General features: G+C 39.2%; 1 protein-coding gene across 1 annotated transcript; it reads right to left on the bottom strand.

The window, feature by feature from the left end:
* Positions 1-1378: 1378 nt before the first annotated feature.
* On the bottom strand, positions 1379-18270 carry akap10 (A kinase (PRKA) anchor protein 10). Its single transcript, XM_038292293.1, has 15 exons — positions 18032-18270; positions 14200-14247; positions 13057-13242; positions 9186-9668; positions 8053-8151; positions 7882-7966; positions 7670-7793; positions 7325-7461; positions 6950-7094; positions 4376-4543; positions 3290-3396; positions 2948-3030; positions 2541-2593; positions 2324-2416; positions 1379-2238 (listed from the first exon to the last, which is right to left on the bottom strand). The coding sequence occupies exons 1-15, from the start codon at positions 18051-18053 to the stop codon at positions 2233-2235; spliced, it is 1839 nt and encodes a 612-aa protein (XP_038148221.1). The 5' UTR covers positions 18054-18270; the 3' UTR covers positions 1379-2232.
* Positions 18271-19541: the final 1271 nt, after the last annotated feature.

Raw genomic sequence — 19541 nt, 5'->3', positions numbered from 1 at the left:
TCCATCAGGGCTTGGGTTCAATGGGATCAAAGTCTCAGAGAGGCAGCATTTAGTTCCTATGCTCCACTTATGACTTAAGACTTTATTGTCATTTTATACACACAGAGTGTATACAAAAAGAAAATCAATTCAGTACAGCTCTCAAGACATTTTCATTTTTAAAGTGCAGCAGTGATAAAATGTAAACATAAGGCTGGTATATGATATACAGTCCAGTTTACAGTCTTCTGGAACTTTGTTGTGCCGAAAGCTTTAGTTCTATTAAATCAAAGTTAAAAACTAATTTATTCAGAACTATATTTGACTGTTAAACTGATAATTCAGTTATCAGTTTAAGTTTGTAGTCCAACAGTTTTTTTTATTTGCTCTGATACCTGATTTTATCTTTACTTGTTTTTATTTTGCTTCCATGTGAATGTTTATAAGAAATTGTGCTATATAAAAAAAAAACTCATTAAAAGCTGAAGAGAGAGCCGTAAACAAAATCTGTTACCGGTAATAGTTTCTTATTTGCCATCTGATCGGCCCAATTCTGGCCTACATACAGTACTTTAATAGACAGCTGCAAACTAACAAATGAAGAAAAAACTAAATAGTATGTTAAAAATACCATTAAAAAAATTCATGCTGTTAACATGTTTTGCCATTCCCAGATATGATGAGGGGACGATTGTACATTTTGTGTCTATTCTTATATTGAAAAACCTCTAAAATAGCAAACATGCCAGCGAACACATACCTACTTTTTAACATATATGGTTATTTTAAAGGTAAAAAAACAATATTTTTATATAGTCTCAGCTTAACTTAACTGCAGGTATCAGTTTGGTTTTGACTTGATGTTTGGGGAGTATCAAAAACCTAAAGGTGGGCAAAAAAAAATAGAACTAGCAACATGGAATAAATGATAGCTATGTAGTTCTGATCCTTTAGTCCATTTGGTCTTTACTTAAACTGAAATAAATTAATAAATAAAACCTAGCTGCAGAATTACTAGCCAAAGTATTTTTGCATTTTACAGGCAGGAACCCACATTGTTTACAGCACATTTTGATTAATCTGGTCACTAGATTAACCTTAAATAAATCAAACTAAAATCTCACTATACCCCAAAACAGCGCAGCCAACACTGCCCCTGTGTGGTAAGATGAGAAAATACAGGACCTGTATTTTTTTCTTAATTAACTTCAATTTCTTTTTGTAACAGCATAGCCCCCAAAAAATGTACTAATTTAAAGAATGAAACAGAAAAAATACAAGAAGTTTTATCATAATTGTATTTGAATCAAACACAGCTTAAATATATTATAGATCAAATACACATACATGTCCCAAAAAAAAAACAGTGGTACATGGTACCAAGAGTTTTTTTTTTTTCTGGTTCCTTTCCACATATAGGTAAGGCGCAAAACAAATAAAAAATAAAATTGAACAGAGCACACCTTCCAGTTTAGCAGTCTTTTATTACTGAGTCTTTTTGTCAGTAATGTTTATATCTTTATATATATTTATATAAAAACTAAGATCACCATTTAAAAAAAAGACAAACATTCATAGAAGGGATAAACCAGAATTCATATCTATATATTTATATATGTATAGAACCCTAAGGATGTGGAGTTTTCAGACATAACTGGAGTATTTCTTCTAAAGCTCTGTAAAGGTGCCTTGATATTCACTGGATCTGCTTTTTCTCTGTCTGCCTCACCTCCACAATCTTCTACAGTACACAAACAGTAAGCTTCAGTTAGTAAACCACTCCGTCACAAGGACTCGAAAACATTTCTCAGAGCTGATGGGCTCCAAGCTGCAGATCCAGGCAAGAGGAACTCATAAAAACAAGGAATGCTAAAAAAAAAGGTGCCATTTGGAGTGAATTTGAACCTGTCCTTAAGGAATCCTCCATAGGTCCAAAACGACCAACAGCCGTAGTTCCAACAGGCTGCTGCTCGTGTCTACAGGAGCGTCTTCCTCTAGTTTAATGCAAGCACCCCCATCTTGCAGCCACACATGCACTTCATAGTGTTTCAGAGATAGAAGATAGAATTTCTTCAAGTTTTGTCCCGGCCCACGCGTTGGCAATCACTCACCCACAATAACAACCGCACGCACCCAAATGTTAGGTAAATGGGGAGGTGTTTCAATTCTTTGTTCTTTGTGGGAGTAAAGCAGTGTAAATCCAGCTGACTTAGAGTCTGCAGGGATTCGCCGTCCTTTGGTTCCTCGCTGGGGTCATAGCTGCGGACGGACAGAAGACGGTGCTTAACAGCGGATCTGATCATCACACACATCCCGGCTGAGAAAGCCCAGCGAGTCTCTCTACCTTGGTGGACTTGCTGGGGCTGTCGTGGTTCGACTGGTGGACGACGTCGTTGACGATCATCTTAGCGATCTTCCACGCCATCTCCTCCTGAGCCTTAATGAGAAAATGTAAAAAATAAAAGACATGAATAGAAAAAAGTAAACTGTGGAAGCAGAGTGAGAGCCTGAGGCGAGCCGATATGAATCATTGATGATACTTTAACAGCTTCTCCTCTCACCTCATCCGAGTTGCCCTGGACCCATTTCTTCATTGCTTGAGAAAACATGGAACCTTGAAAGGAAAGGAAAACATTTACCATTACCTCAAACCCTTGCTTTTTAGGACAGCAGCATTTAGGTTTTGAATTCATGTCTGGTTAGTCTGTGGAAGTTGTGGGAATCCTAAAAAGTCAGCATGCAGGCTCAGACATAAGGAGACCTTGAGAGCTTCTATTCTCGGTCACAGAGACTTTTGTTTGACTTCCGCAGCAGAAAACTGTTTTCCCACTCCAGAAAATCTCTTCAATATTTCATAGGGCTTGGAGCTGCAGGGAGCAGCCAGATAAAGTTTATATCCTCAGGCAGCAGAGAGGAGGTGCAGAATGAAGGACAAAGAGGGCAGGAAAAGAATTTGTGAGGGTCTCACCTTTTGATTTCTTCACGTCAGGTTCTGGCTCGGCCTCCCTGATAAACTGACCCAATTCGTTCACCTTTCCAAAAGTCATCTTCCTGAGAAGGCAGAGGAAAAGAGCCAATAGAGAAGATGGGATAAAAGTGAGCCTGAGTGACACCTGAGTGTCTCCATTAAACAAGGACGGAGCTACTATCTCCCCTAACAGAAGGTGAAACAACTATCATAAAACATTTTAGAGGAGTTAATGAAAAATTACAAAGTTCTTTCTCAGCTTCTGCTACAAACAGGGAGCGCTGTAAATCTTCCATTTTACCAGCGAAGTTAGAGTCTGCTGTTTAGGGCGGGGCCACTCACCCAGCATATGGCCGCTGGTAGAGCATCTCTGGATCCAAACTGGCCACGTCTACAGTGATCGCCTCATCAAAGTTTTTCAGAATCTTGATCGCTGCTTTTTTGGCTCCCTGCAGCAAAGAAGAAACATCAGCATGTACCCCAGGCTTTTAGCTAGCAGTGCGTACAGCCGTACATTGTACGGCTAATACTAAAAAAAGGAGCAATTGTTTTTCCTAAGGAAAACTTCATTCAAATGTTCAGAATCTGCCAATCCTGTAATTACGACATTAGTGGATGTTTTTTTGGAGAGTAGGCTGACCGGAAAGAAGTTATGAGAGAGGGGGAGACATGCGGCAAAGGACCACAGGTCAGATTCGAACCCGGGTCGGCCGCGTCGTGGACTAAGGCCTCCGTACATGGGTTGTGGTCACTAACCACTGCACCACCAAAGCATGCCTAGTCTCACGTAATCTTGCTAGATAAGCCTGAAACTTATAAAAGTTTATGAAAAGTCATCCAATGCCTGATAACTATGGGATTATTTTGGAGGGTTTTTTTGTTCTTTGGAACTATACTGTCTGTTAGTGATGAGTTCATGAGGTGTCATGAAGTGTTTCAACACACCTGCAAACTGTATTGATATTGTGTCCATACTGTGTCACTGAATACTGACACCTGTTGGACATTTAAAATTCCTACAGGCAGCCTTTATGACAAAACTGAGACAGATTTGATGGCCTATAATATGATTATTTAAGCCATTGTTTGCGATAATGTATTATTTCATATCTATAGGTTAAATAGAAAATGTTTGATACATAAAACATAAAAAGGGGAAAATTTAAGTGAACATGTGAATAAGGATGTTTGTGGACTAAGATTTATTTATTAATGTTTTTTCAACATAACTGATAAGGAGTTTATGAATTTGAAAGCAATCTCCAGCTTCTTCTAGAAAGAAATGTGACTTGCATAAAAATGTTTTGTTAAAGATTTATAACACTGAATTAATAAACACTGGTTTCAACCTGGAATTACTGGGAATCTCCAGCAATATTAATTTGTAGATGTTCCAGATGTTATCCTGGAATAACATCTGCAGCTCACCTGAGTCTGAGAGCTCTCGCTGGTGTTCGAGTTGGAGCGGTCGTTGTCCGCTGACCCGCCCTGACCTTGACTGCTGACGTTCACAAACTCATCCCCCCGCACTGAATTGATGAGGTCACTTAGGTATTTGTAGTAGAGGTTGCTGGACAGGAAGCCGGGCAGGTAAACCTGAGCAATTCCACAACAAGAGGAACCGTTAGAAAACAATGAAGACATAATTCCTCAGCAACAAAAGGCCAGAGTCTGACCTTCAGCTGCTATAGGATGTCCCCTCTATTCTTTGCTCTAATTACATCATTTGTCAGTGACAGAACTCCCAAACCAACAGCAGATAAAATTTGTATTTAGTAATTAAATTGAGGATATACAAAAATACCCAACAGAAAGCTGTGGAGAACTTTAAAGGAGAACTGGGCCCAGAAGAGGCCCGTTGTTACTCTGCATGAGCTGCACTGGTTCAAAGGCTTTTCATCAACAACACAACTATTATTGTGTAAAAAAACACAAAACAAAGGCAGAGAAGCAATAAGAAGCCCTGCGTTTGTTTGTCACAAGCCATAGAGAGATGGTTTAATAAAACAACAACTTTAAAACCACTGAAACTTTTAGTCACACTGTTCTTTGATATAAGTTGACGTTTTTGATTTTCATAAAGGTGAAAGAGACGAGTGCTCAGGTTGTAAGCAGCTGCAGCATTACTAATCAAAGCATGATGTATTGGACAGGTCCAGTCAAAGTCTAGATAAAAAAACATCTCAGAATCTGAAGGTTTAAGTCGTAAATATGCATTACAGTGGCATACGCGCATGTTTGAAAAATGAAATTTACACCAGATGCTCCACAGCAACGGGGCTCTGAGCAAAGACGAGCTTTTGTGACCTGGTAAGTTAATTAAACATCACTATGTGTGAAAGTTATAAAATTATGAGTAATATGTGATCAAGGTGACCAATATGATGAGAAATAACATCTTCAGTTCTTACCAGTTTTAGGCTCCTTTTTTGTTTATCAACTCACTGCCAGCTACGCTAATGGTCACTACTCACTGCACTTCCTACCCTAAATATTTACGTATTTTTTCATGTTTGGCTGCATCTGCTTAGTGAGGCTCAGCCTCTCTCCCTCTGCAAGGATTTTTTTAATAGAAGACATGATGTGACTCTGACTCCAGTTGGCTTGAATGTTTGATTCCTTTGCTAAAAAGTAAGAGGAAGGGTGGAGACTGAGGGCTGAGCTGAGGAGGACAGAGAGATTTCAGAAGAAAAGACACATCAATGCCTTCTGTTAACTTTAATAAAACCAAAAGATACATCATTTTATTTCTGCATGGATTTCAAACAGACTCACACTCCCGTCTGTTTGTATGAATATTTTAATAATACAAAATAATTCATGATTTAATTGCGTTCATTTTTTTTCTACGCATTAAAATATTTCTAATTAATGAACTGAATTTAACACATTAAAGTCTCTGCCCTAAAATAAACATAATATGAAATTAGTAGATGTAACACTTATCTTTTATATTTATCTACCTATTTATCCAGTACAATAAAAGTACAAATATATCCTCAAATTAAATGACTAACTATTAAGGATGCACGATATAATCGGCCCCCTATCGGTATCGGCCTTAAAACTGAATATCAGACATCGGCCACCCCACTGATATTTAACCCAATATTTGATCAGCTTCTGAGTTTCTAAAGTCTAAAAAAAAAAAAAAAAAAAAAAATACTACTTCTTCTTCCTCAAAAACTTCTTTTTTACAGACATAAAAACTTCTAAAGACGAGGGAAAAAATATTAATACATTAAAATATCCCAATATCTTCATATGCTGATATATTGCCATTTAAAAACACCATATGAATATAATGAAATATTGCTACATGTCATCTTTATGCTATGAAATCCCCCGAAAATTCACAAAATTCTGCCATATTTTTATATGTTGATATATTGACGCGGTATCGATCTATTTTACTAACAAAATCTCACAAGAATTTGCAAAATATCACGAGAGTTTGTAACAGAACGATGAAATTTCACGAGATTTTGAAAGTAAAATAGATCGATATCGCGTTTTTAAAAATCAATTTGATATCAGCATATGAAAATATATTTGAGTATATTATTTTTCAAAGTGTCTGAAATTGATAACAGAACTGCTATTTTCAATGACTACTTATTTTTGTCCAGCTTTAACATCAGTATTAATATCGGTTATCGGCTACATGAGTTTTAAAATATCGGCATATCGGATATCGGCCAAAATCCCAATATCGTGCATCCCTACTAATTATACATTAAAAATTTCAAATAATTAAATACCATTTAAAAGTTATATAACTACTTTATTTTTTTTTTAAGGAAGAGGTTATAGAGTGAATTATTTGCACATGTTTTTAGGGAGTGGCCAGGAGACGCCATTTTTATTTTTTAGGTCACAGACTGAAATGTTTGGGAACCTCAGCATTAGAAGATTAATACGGCTGGTAAACACAGGTTACATTATGGAAGAAAAAAAAAATCCAAGGTCAAGTTTTCAGAGTGACTTATCAGAGAGTCTGACCTTCTCCATGGTTGTCCAGGCCTGTCTGAGAGGAGTGGTGAAACAGTCGGGGAGGGGCCCCCCCTCTCGGCAGATATTGGACTCTATCTCCATCCTCACAGAGTCGCCGAAGCCCAGAGGGTTGGTGGCCTGGAGTGAGAAATACCTGGACAAAAAGAAAAAAATACAGCAACTGAGCTCTGATCTAAGCATTTTTATCCAACATCTGTGTCTATATCTTCCTTTTAAATGTCTAAAAGCCATTATGCAGATGACTTAAAAAATATTTAGCCTAGAGAATAACTGCACACAAACAATTACACATAAAAAATATTAAGTTCAATTTGGAAAAGAAAAACTTTCTAAGGTTTGGGGTGGGGAAAAAAAGGGCCTTACTTATCGTAGAGGATCATGGCGTCGTTTTGAGCCTCCTGGCCATCATACTGGCCTTTTTTAGCAGCTAACTGGTTCTGGAAGTTATCCGCAGCCAACCAGAACTGTAGTATATTCATTGCCTCTTCCTTCTCCATGTACTGCGAATGAGAGAAAATAAAACCATGAAAAATGAGCCTCAATCCTGCAACATAAAGGTCAGCTAGCGGTCTTTATTTCTTTTTACTTCCTTTTGTCCATACCCAGGATCTATTACTGCACTTCTGTGCTTTTAAGGACTAAAATATGGAGTCAACAGGAGGCATAGACTGTTATTAGTTTTTCACACCTTCATACATACAGACTCACCTCGGAGAAATAGAAGAGAGCTGACTCACAGAACAAGATGTCAGCCAGGAACACTGAGCCACTCGTTAAAACTTCAATCTGGTATTTACAGAAATGGTGGCTCCGCAGGAATTCGGTAAAGTGTCTGGAGGCGAGAGACAACCGTTACCAAGGAGGTCAAGGAGGGAACTTATCGCACAAAGAAAGAGTTCAAGAAGAAAACAAAAACTCACTGCTGTTCCAGTATGGAGAAAACAAGCGACTGTGCAATGACGAAGCAGTTTGGATCCACCATGCCATCTTCTCCACAAATCTTAGCTGAGCAGGAGAGAAATGAAATAAAAATAAATCAGCTGTTGCATTGAGAGCTACTACTGAAGCTTCGTCTTTGTGATTCTTCTTACCAACTATATCGTTTCGAATCTGTTCTGTGATGGGGATGGGCCTCGCAGCGTCTGGGGAAATGTATTTGGTGAAGATTGTAACAGCATCTTTTTCTATACCTGCAAAACACAGAAACCAAAAGCTCGTCGTCAAGAAGTACTACCAGAGAGTGCAGAGGAAAAGGAGAAATTTTACATTTCATACATTCTCCATGTATTCTACTGTCGTTTTAAATGATACGCCAGAGGAAAGGCCAAAAGAAATATAATCGTAGGGAAAAATACACAATACTCAGAAAAGAGTTGAATGCATTTCTATACAGGTCCCTTCACTCTGTAACCTGGCAGTAGCCAGATTGATATGTGTAGAACTGAGTTGAGTTCTATGTTATCAATCTGGGAATGCTGCCGTTCAGTCTGTCAGTGAAACAGAGGGATGTTCAGTACAGTACTTCGAGCTGATTGGTGACATGCCAGCTAGTACCGCCTTCCATAAACACACTTTTAGCCAAACGTAGCATCCCGATAGGATTCATCTGCAGCTTTTTGAGTGTTTTCACAACTAGCGGAATACGCTGATAAATCAAACTTTTTCAAAATCCTGTCAGAAGAAAAGCATAGACATCTTTCCATCTACAAATGCACAAAGAGCTTCTGTTGGCTCCCTTGTTAAAACAGGAAATTGTTACTATTTTAGCTAAAACTAAGTCAATTGCGGTATCAATGGGCGAGTCCACCAGCGTAGCCATGTTTGTGATGCTCCAGAAAGGCCCTTCTGTCGTAGTCGTCATTCCTACATGTCTTGTCCCAAAAAAACACAGCTGGCATTTAACGGCCGCCTCGCTGGTTGTTGCGAGATGGACCTTTAGCAGGAGTCTTTCAAGATGGATTTGTAGTAAGAGTGAAAACTCAGATCTTGTGACTATCCAGCTTGCAGTGCAACGTTAACTCTACCTCCCCTAAATAAATCCTTGCACTGCCAACTTTCCACAGAAATCATGTAATTAGTCATCTGGACCATGTGTGTAATTTAAACTTTAAACAGACATGTTAAGATTCAGCCACCGTCACAAACACTGATGTTAAGAAAATAAACACACAACCTGCTGAATTAAACATGTATCCGCAAAACCGGTTATATATGGCTGACTCACTTTTCATGAGAGTGTCTGAGAGGTCTCGCAGAGAGCTGTTTGTCATCCCCTTGGAGGGAGTACCTGTCCTGGAAGGTGGTTGTCTGCTCGGGGTCTCTGCTCGAGACGGGTTGGCCTTCTGGTCCGCCTCTCCACAGGAGGAGTCCGTCCCGTCGGACAGCAGGGAAGGGTTTCCACGGCTGCGATGAACAGCAAGATCATTGAGCGTGTTCTGGTCGAGCTCCGGTCCATCCGGAGAGGCTGAGACTGGCTCGGCCAGCGAGCTGTGTTTGACAGAGTTCAGGTTCTGCGCTCGAACGCGTGACCAGCTGGCGGAGCGGAAACTCTCCGCCTCGAGCCAGAAGCGAACCAGGTGGTCTGAGCCCAAGTGGTCCATGCAATGCATGAAGTGAGGCAATGCCATGTTGTCTCTAAGGACCTGGTCCACCGTCTTGGACATGCGAGAACGCGTCTCCTGGGGCTGATAATTCACACTGGAATGACCTGGAATAACAAAATTGTTGATAAAGTTAGGGAAGAATCTAAAAGAATGCTGTACTTTCTGCAAGATGTCGAAGCACAGCCGATTCAATTAAGCTTTTAGAAAGTAGGAGAGAGCAGGATTTTAAGCAGCTAACAGGAAGGCTGAGCAGAAGTATTTTAATCTGTCTGTCATGCTAAAGGCAGGACTGGGAGATGTTTTTTTTTAAATCTCTGTCACCATCAGGTTTCTGTGGCCGTGGCAAACAAAAGCTGCTGGTTTTGGTTAACAAATTAAAAAGAGGGGAAGGTTCCTGATCCAGCCCAGTCAAAGCAGGTAGAGAAACAGCAGAACCAGCATAACAGGTCTATTACTCTTACCGAGGTTATTGTTGTTATTCAGGAGAGCAAATCTTAGGACTAAAGCTGACAACTTCTAGTATGATCCTGAGATCAGATGTGGGATCCACTGGATCCGCACAGAGACTACAAAACCGTGTATTATGTAAAGAGTCCAGAAAGTGTGTGCATTCCCCCACTGCCAGTTATTAGACATTCAGTGCTTACCTAGGAAACCTTCGGAAAGCACTTGTTTATGGTATAACTAGTCCCAGATGGCATATTCTATTAATGACCCTTACGAGTGGTAACAAATCTGTAATATACCTAAACATCCATTTATTTTTTGTGTTATTGTAAAAATGACAATTTTGATTTATCAAACATCAATCCGTCCATCTTCTCCTGCTCATAAGTCAGGGTCGTGGGGCTGGTACCTATCTCAAGCAATCTGTGGGCAAAAGGCAGGGTTTCCAGTGTGTCGCAGGGAAAGGCAGAGACATACAACCATATGCACACACACACACTCACATATGAGGACAATTTAGAGATATGAGTTAACCCAACAGTCATGTTTTTGGTGGGAAGCTGGAGTACCCGGAGAGAACCCATGCATGTATTGGAAGAACATGCCAACTCCATACAAAAAGACCCCGGGGCCGTGAAACGTCCTAGTTATAGCCTGATAGTAATAACCTGTAGTAATGTGATATACTCAGGCTTATTTAAAAAGGCAGATGATTATTTATTAAGGTTTTGCTTTAAATGAGTAAAACCTTTTATCACAGCATCTCACTGCCATGCAAGATGTCTATTCAGTCCAAAAATACATAATGGGTATGATGGTAGGAACGCTAGAAGTAGTATACCTGATTACTTTTCTTAAACATCTTTATATCAGTAGTTGATAAAAAGGAAGTCTTAAACCGTAAAATATCAAATTCTGTCCCGAGCATCTAGCGTTTCCATATCTAGCTACGTTATTGAAACAAAGCCCGTAATTCAGAGAGAAATCAGTCCTCAAGTGAACCCATTGTGAAAACTCTGGTGGATTCCCAGGATCCTGTCAGGCAGGAGGTGGCAGTTTCATGGATGATTACACTCCCAAAAAAAAGCTTCTGTACGTTGTATAAAAGGGACCAGGGACTCCTGTCATTCACAGTTACATACAGCTGACAGAGATAACACAAAAAAAGAAATCTGGTCGTAAATTTCAGGAGCATCTGGGGTAATTTCAACAGTTTTTCTGTTGCCTAAGAAACAGACTTTGACCAGATCCTTCCATAATCTGACTCTTACCTCAACCATTTGTGTTGCTTTGAGTCTTAAATCAAAGTACTCTTGTAGGAAAATATGTTAACAATAAAAAAAAAAAAAGGAAATGATGTTTAAGCTCCTGCTGATAGTCATCTGACTACATGCCCCTAACCTGTAGTTTGACCTTTAATAGCCAGCTGTAAACCTAGAATGAACCCAATGAATTCACCTCCTCCTTTACTCTCATCCTTTCTTCTCTTTGTTACAATCACAATAAAACGAAAACAAGAGGCCTGCAGCACAGGTTCCTCCACCTCTGAGTCAGCCCAGCCCGTCTCTGACCGACCAGTTGCACAGTTCCTGTCTGCTGTTTGTCGGCCTGTCTGGAATGATGCAGCTCATCTCCTTGTCCCATATGACGACATCAAGTCACCTAATTATAGAGCAGATGTGATTTTCAAATAAAATAAAAAAGGTTGAGAAGTTGGTTCCCTGTGTCAGATCCACCTTCACCTGAGTGAGTGGGTGTGCTTCAACGATGACGTATGTTTGCCTCTGGCAGAATCATAGAAGAAAGGACATGGCTGCACAGCGGAGCACAATGTTAAAGATGCTGTTGTCATTAAGAGAAAGTTACACCAGCAATCTCCCAGGTAATCCCCTGAAACTCCTCTGCATAAACATTAGCACTGAGTTAATGATCACAGACTAGCTAATTCTTTTTGTAAAGAACCTTTTATCTTGCAAGCCTTGCACCATGTTTACACAGCAGGCAAAGTTCCCTACATTCTGCACAAGGAAATTTCAATAGCTTTTAATTCTTTTTTTAGATATTTCTAAGGCAGTTTAAACATGCCCCCTCCCAAACAGTTCAACAGAGAACTGCTGTAAATTAAATATTGCAATGAAGTGATAGACAATCAATTATTTTACTTTAAGGATTCATTTTAATTTTTTAAAACAGCAGCAGTTCCCAAACGCTTTTAGCCGCTCACCACCTTCTGTAACCCAACTGGGTTGAGGGACCCTCAATCCCCCACACCTTCAAAAAAAAAAAAAGGTAACAACCAGTTATAGTTTTGATAGTTATGGAATTCACATTTTAACTGAACTTGAATTAATTTGCAATAGAGTTACTCTAGAACAGGATAGTGAGGATTTCCAGGTGCAGCGATGTTCTAACGTTCACTTACGGCTAATTTATACTTTTGACGCATAGCCTCTGCAACCGTCAAATCTTTCTTTGGTGCGCGACCACGCCCACTGCGCAGAGGTTCTGCAACCGTCGTCGGGCACCTAAAAAAAATCCTGACTACGCGTCAGACGGTCGCAAACCTGCACAGACCTCAAGCGGAAGTGCGCAGACAAAAAGCAGCTATGATTGGTCCTTGGTATGCCTTTCCGGCTGTCTGTGGGGTCGTACTTCTCGATTCGGCGCGCCATGTTTAAAAACCAAGGAAGAACTACAATGGACAACTACGACGAAAGGTAAATCGAGGAGGTTCTGAAGTACAACCACTTGTACGATGCCTCAGACAAATTATATAAGGATGTCTCTGCCAAAATGAAGTTCTCGTGAGTTCTAGAATAGGCTCCCCCTTGCGCTTTGATGGGAAACTCCTGTGCGTCCCAAGAAATTCCAGACTGACAGCGCAGAAGTATACCAGCAAAACTGGTTTGCGACCAGACCCAAGCGACATTTGATGTGTGCGGTTGCAGAAGTCTAATCTGCCCTTTAATCCCAGCTAACCAATCTCTCCGCCTCCAACTGCTGTCATCCAAAACATCGCATAAATAAAGTAAGGTGTCTCCGTACCAAGGTCTCCGAAGTGCGCCGCCTCCATGTGGCTCGGCTGCTTCTTGAGGATGGCGGTGCGGCCCCGAGCGAAGGAGTCCATGTTGGCAGATATGGCGCTGATGGCCACATGGCTTGGCCTGGCAACATCCAAGGGGGCATTGTGGTTCCTTTGTCCGTGTGAAGGAGAAACGAGGTTGGCTGGAGCTGGAAGTGGAGATAAAATATGCATACATTTTTTGGGGAAGTAAAAACTAAACATTACAAATGACACAAAGACAACATTTTGAAAGCGGGCTGAGCAGATGATGTCACTGTAACTTTGATTGAAAAGCCTTTGATTGTGGGAGTTTTTGAAAGAGGTTACAGACTGAGGAAGACAGACTGCGGACAGACTTTGCAGTGTTTCACAAAGAATCTGTAGTTTGTATTTTGTCTGCTTTTGATCAAAAACAGACTAGATCAAAATAACTAAACCACGATAGGGTTGCAACTAATGATTATTTAGCAAAGAATTTATATGAAATTAAACAAGGTGAAAGTAAAACCTTTCCACTTGAAAGACAAAAAAAGATTTTTTTTTACCTTAAAGGCTAAATGTTTAGATTTTTTTCACAATTTTGGTATAATTGCTGCTCTAAGTGGTTTTCTCAGTCAGCTAAAGGCATGTTTTAGAGTCTCTACACTCCAGTTAACGATTGATCGATCACTAAATTAATTGACGATTTCTTCAATAATCGATCAATCACAACTAATTTGATTGTTTCAGGCCTAAACCACAACAAACCCTAAATAAATAGACTCATTGAAATCACATCTAGAAGGATCCAAGTTTTTTTTAAACTAAATCCAAGTAACAAACAATTAGCTTTTTCCTATGAGTATACAGTGCTATGCTAAAGTATTCAGTTGGATCTTATAAAATATTCTTATTAGAACTGTATATTGTAAACCAACACAGACTCAAACACATATTTTGGATCTAAACTCCTTCACTGTAACCCTAACAGTAGACATTCAACTTCGTCAGGTCAGCTTAAAGGACTATGAGGACTGACGAGGCGCAGCAGATTAAATTTCATCTCCACATGCTTCACTGCAATCAGTTTTCAATACATACTCTTATGTGAGGTCTTATAACCCCAGAGGTAAAGATGAGCTCACCTTTGTTAAGTTTAGCATCTGTTACTTTCTCAGGTTCCTTGCTTTTCGCTGTGGGGAAAAAAAGATAAAAAGAATGGATGTAAGTAAAGGTGAAAACAACCTTTAAGGACTGAGAGCAGCTAGATAATAAGCGCTGTAGGGAAAAAGGAATTGCTGTGACGGCATTAGCAAGACAGGAAAACGATATCTAGTTGGATTATGACACAGTCAGGAATCTGATACATAACATGCCAATTCAAAGCGCTGTACAGGACAAAAGAAAAGTGACATAAAGGTGGCATAAAGGTAATTATTAATTAAATGACTGATATCAAAGTATAACATTTTTCATCTTAATTTACAGCAACTTTACACACTTTGACAGTTTAGAGTCAAAGTGTATAAAGTTTAGAGGGAGTAGGTTTAGATTAGTAGAGCATAAGAACTAAAAGCTGCTTCCCCATGTTTGGCTCTGCAGAGTAGATTAGAGTGATAACACCAATGTATTTTGGTGTTAAGCTATTAAGTGAGTTATAAAGCAACATAAATAGTTTAGAGTTTTTTTTCTGAGATCTTGGGAGCCAGTATAGCCGTTTTAGAACTGGGCTGCTGATGTGTTCCACTTTCTCAGTTTTAGTGAGAACGCTGGTAGCAGCATTCTGGATCAACTGCAGCCGTCTGATCTAGTTTTTATGCAGACGTGTTAAGATACAGCAGCAGTAATCAAATTACAAAAGTCCATCCATCCATCCGTTTTCTGTCACTCTTATCCCAGACAGGTAGTGAGGGGTGTTGGTGCCTATCTCCAGCTGTCCAAGGACGAGAAGCTGGGTCCACCCGAAAGTGAGCAAAAGTGGGCGCATTAATAATTTAAGCAGCTCCTCATGAGCTTCAGAGGCACGTGACACGCTTCACAATCAGAAGATGCTGTAGTTAGAAAAACGCAATTTTTGCTGCTCAACATACCACATCAACCAATCAGAGACGCTGATCTGAGGCTGGCAGGGAGACAGAAACAACACTGCTGATACAGGTTGCTATGATCACTCCTCTGAAAACGTAAATGAATGCCTACATTAACTGAAAATTTCACAATCTGTGCCCTGCAATAGGACTGGCGACCTGTCCAGGGTATACCTCGCCTCTGGAGAACCTCTCGCGACCCAAATAGGGATAAGCATGATGGAAAATGGATGGATGTCGAAACCTGCTGGCAAAATATGTTCAGTAGTGCCTGGAAGAGGCGACAGCTCCTGAGGCAGCAGGATCATAATCTTGATCATCTGACTGCACAGAGGTTATTTTCAGGTGGTTTTCTTACTTAAAAATATATTAAAACTACATTTTACCCACTTATCTCAGCAAATATTAAAGCTTCTCTCTGCCATTAAACACAGGAGCAGCAGATGCATTAGCAGCATCTGGACACACGTTCCTGGATGCATTTCAGAAGCATCTTTTCTTTTGGTCCAAAAATGATCACTTCAATTCTATTTTTATTTAGAAGACGAAAAGTTTGCCACATCATTGTTTTGATTTCTTCTATGCACTTATTCAGTGCTTGAATGGATTCATAGTCAGCTGGTGTCATCTTAAATCTTATCTTATAGCTGTTTGTTGTTTGTATAGTTATAATCTGAATGTAATGGGCTTCATTGTAATAAACATGGAGCCCTGAATCTAAAACAGAAGTACAAAGAAGCAGGGAGGTAGTTCAGATGTTTCCTGAATTCAATCTTTTCAGAACACAATGGCATGGTGAGTAGGTAGATCAGCTATTTGGATAAGAGCTAAAGAAATACATCTACCACATCTAAGAGACTGTATCTCAATAAGATATAAAAATGAAGGAATTAACTTTTTTTTTTTTACTTGCCTACTTGAACCTTCCAACAGGCTTCCTGTTGGTTCTGATTACCACTGCTGCTCAGAGCATCCAGTCTTTTCAACGCTTCCTCTTTTTTTTGCAAAGTACTGGTGTCAGCAACTCTAACTGAGGCAACAAATGAGGAAAAGGCAACTTGTTTCACTTGTTGAGGTAGAAAGTCATACAAAAGTGTAAACTTACTGGGGTGTCATCTCTGCCCCTTAACCCTTTATAGGGTACTAAGTGAACTACTTTGAAAATTTAAATTTCAAGCCAATAGTGTTTTTGGAATCAAGGACAAGACCTTATTACCTTTGTAACATTCAAAATATATGGATATTTTGGGCAAAATTAATGTCAATGTAACAAGAAATGCCAAATTGCCTGAATATATTAAGAAAAACAACAAAAGTGCTTCTAGAAGAAATTCATGAAAAACACAGAGTAAAAGAAACACTTTTTTTGGGTACAGCATAACCTTAGAGGCATTAATGCTGGTACTGGCACTTACATTTCTTAGTTTATAAACCTAAATATGATTGTTAACTAACTTCACCTTTTAACTTTTCAATTAGCTTTTTACCTTTTTTCTTGACCCTTTTTTCCAACTTAATTTACAGTAGGTAATAGATCATTCAAGAGGTCAAGGGATCAAGGGATAACTTGCCCTGTAAAGGATTAAGTCTTGTTGGAAACAACTAAAACCAATCCGTGCTGCAACACATAGAGCAGGCTTACTAAAAAAAATAACGTGTTGGACGTTTGTAATATTTGACCAACCACAACGTTAGATAAAATGCATCATAACTGTTGTAAAGCATTTATAAACCGCTGCCTTTTGATCATCTCTATGTTAAAGACATATACTCCTCTCCATCAAGCTATTAGACATGAGACCTCTTTGATAATCATCTCTGCAATCCTGCAGGAGAGTTAGATGGGGGGCCAGGGGTGGCCATCCTTAGCCAGTCATTGGCCACCTCTGCCATTTTTCCCCCTCAAATACAGACGGTGGCAGCAGTAATACTCTCAACTGGAATATCCAAAACATTTGTTTTTTTGTGGTTAATTAAACATCAATATACTAACATCAAAGATGATAAGTAGAGAATTCCTGCTCTTTTCAGAACTAGATTTTATGTTTTATGGGGTAAAGAAAAAAATATGCGTCTCTGCAAGTCATCTAGGAGTCTTCAGTGATATCAAAGATAAAAAAATTTATAAAAACTTATCAATTTATGTACCGTAGATATTAGTGCTTGTAAATGTTATTTTTATGCAGAATAATTATTGATACAAGTAGGTGAGTAATGACAATGGAAAAGCTTCACACCCCAGAACTAAAAACTGAGTTTTATCCACTATACCTTTTATCTAGAAATTACAGTTGTTTAAATATATGCGTCTATTTGTCAGCAAAGGCTGCAGGAAAGTATAGTTTGTCTTTATTTAGAAAACATGGATGTTTTGCTTGTTCATTTTCCTGTTGGAACAGTGTAGATTGACCCTGAGGTTCTGTTGCTTGTCCATTTTCGGCCCACCCCTCAGTGGACATTGATTATTGCCTGGCCACCCTTATAAAAATTCCTGGCTACGCCTCTGGCAGGATATCTTTTCTGACAGATGATTCTGACTGAATGAAACAACGTAGTTAAAGTTAGCATGCTACATGCTTTTCAACAGATAAAGTGCGGATAACAGGAGCTGTGAGAGCTAGAAGGAGTGCCAACATGTCAGTGAGTTGCTTCAAGGCTTCTGGTGAGTTTGGCAGCTTTAATGCCAACCAGAGAAACAACAGGTTAGCTTAGCCAGAGAGGCCACCGCTAAGCTAACCGTTTCTCTGCAGTTTGCAGCGGCGGCAGGGAAACCGCTCCACTCCGGCCTCCCTGCCTGTTTTACCGCCTGTTTTATGTCATTTATCTAATCGCTGCCGGTTTATTATGGACTTCTGACGCTGCAGAGCAGCTGGTTGAGCTCCTTCCTCACCTTTCCGCTTAAAAAACGACATGACGGGTTTCACACCGTGGACACTTCCTCTGCTCACTATCACCGTCCCGTGGACGTCCCACGAATCCCGTCATTCAAACGCATCTGTTCCGTGGACTCCCGATGAGAATGCTGGTTTTAGTTTGGAAACTTCTCCGATATCTGCTGGCTGTCAAAAAAATATCATCCCCAAATCCAACCCTAGCACGGTCGCCATATTGTCAATAAATGACTTACTTCCGGGCTTCCTATGAGAGGGGCATTGTGGGAAATGAAGTACTTGCTCGCACTGACCGGAAGATGGTGCTATTTGTCAAACTTGTTAATTTGCCTTTAGAAGGGCCGCTTGCAAACGGTCATTTTTTCCATTGACAAAAAAACAACTGCTCTGTTGTTTTTAACATTACTGCCATTTATTTCGGATTAAAAGAAACCCAAAACATTATCCAAAGGTCAATCTTTTTTAAGTGAAAAAGCAAAACAACTATTAAGATTGAAACTAAGTATTTTTTAAAGAAAATTAATATTGATTATAGTAATTCAGATAAATCAATCTGCCTGTATGATATAGGTTACATAACCTCTGTAAAGGGACTTGAGAAGACATTCTGTGAATTGTTGCTAAACAAATAAACTTAATATACCTTGATTGAATATCGTGTCTATGACTAATTAATGGGTGATTCTCTGAATTCGGTGCACTTTGTGTCCCCAAAGGTTTACCTCAAAGATTTTCATATAAGGTAAACAATAAAGAAAATTTAAAAAGAACAAATGGAAAGATACACATGTCTCTGCTTTATAACACACATCTATATCCTAAAATTTTAATTTTTAAAGATTTTATGGGCTGCTGAAGATCAGAGGTGAGTGAGATGAGCATGTCCCCTCGCACCTAAAGTACTTTTTCACTGAATGTAAAACAAATAAAATAGCTAGAATAATCTAATTTTTTTCTGCTAAAATTATTATTTGCATGTTTACTCAAAGCTGAATAAAAGAAATATGAGAAAAATAAACAAATTATTGACAAAATAGCACTATTTGATCATGTCCCTCAGTTTTTGTTCAACCCCGTAACAGCATACCAATGTTCCCTTTTTTTAAATATTGGTTCAGTCCAACTTCAACCACACACAGGAAGTGACATCCCTCAACTCTTTTCCCTCTCAAACTGTGAAGAGAGGTAAGTGTAAAGCTTACTTTCTCACCTACATTTCATCGTTTTTATCAATAAATTTGCATCGTCAACCTCAACCTTTCAACACTGTTACATGTATAAATGATATTTAATATTGTTTGGGAAAAATAAAACAATTATCTTTGAAAAATACTTGAATTTCTTGTTTTCCACATGCCATAAGCTACACCATACTGCTAGCTAATGTGGACTTATAACTACTTTTGGCTTTAATCTTCAACCCTGTAACATTCAACCCCATAACAAAAAACACTGTTACGGGGTTGAATTATTGTTACGGGGTTGAAGTTTTTTCTGTTGTTAAGCAAG

Source organism: Cyprinodon tularosa, unplaced genomic scaffold, assembly GCF_016077235.1.
Source record: "Cyprinodon tularosa strain WSP-4 unplaced genomic scaffold, ASM1607723v1 ctg31, whole genome shotgun sequence".
Lineage (NCBI taxonomy): Eukaryota > Metazoa > Chordata > Actinopteri > Cyprinodontiformes > Cyprinodontidae > Cyprinodon > Cyprinodon tularosa.
Note: the sequence above shows the minus strand (reverse complement) of the source record. Positions and strands in the feature narration are given on the sequence as shown.

Bases quoted from the DNA above. Each gene is read 5' to 3' on its own strand.
- akap10 (XM_038292293.1), bottom strand. From the start codon at position 18,053: ATGTCGTTTTTTAAGCGGAAAG. The intron at 7,794-7,881 runs GTGAGTTTTTGT...TCTCGCCTCCAG, and splicing joins TTCTCCATACTGGAACAGCA to ACACTTTACCGAATTCCTGC. The intron at 7,462-7,669 runs GTGAGTCTGTAT...TCTCATTCGCAG, and splicing joins CTCTCTTCTATTTCTCCGAG to TACATGGAGAAGGAAGAGGC.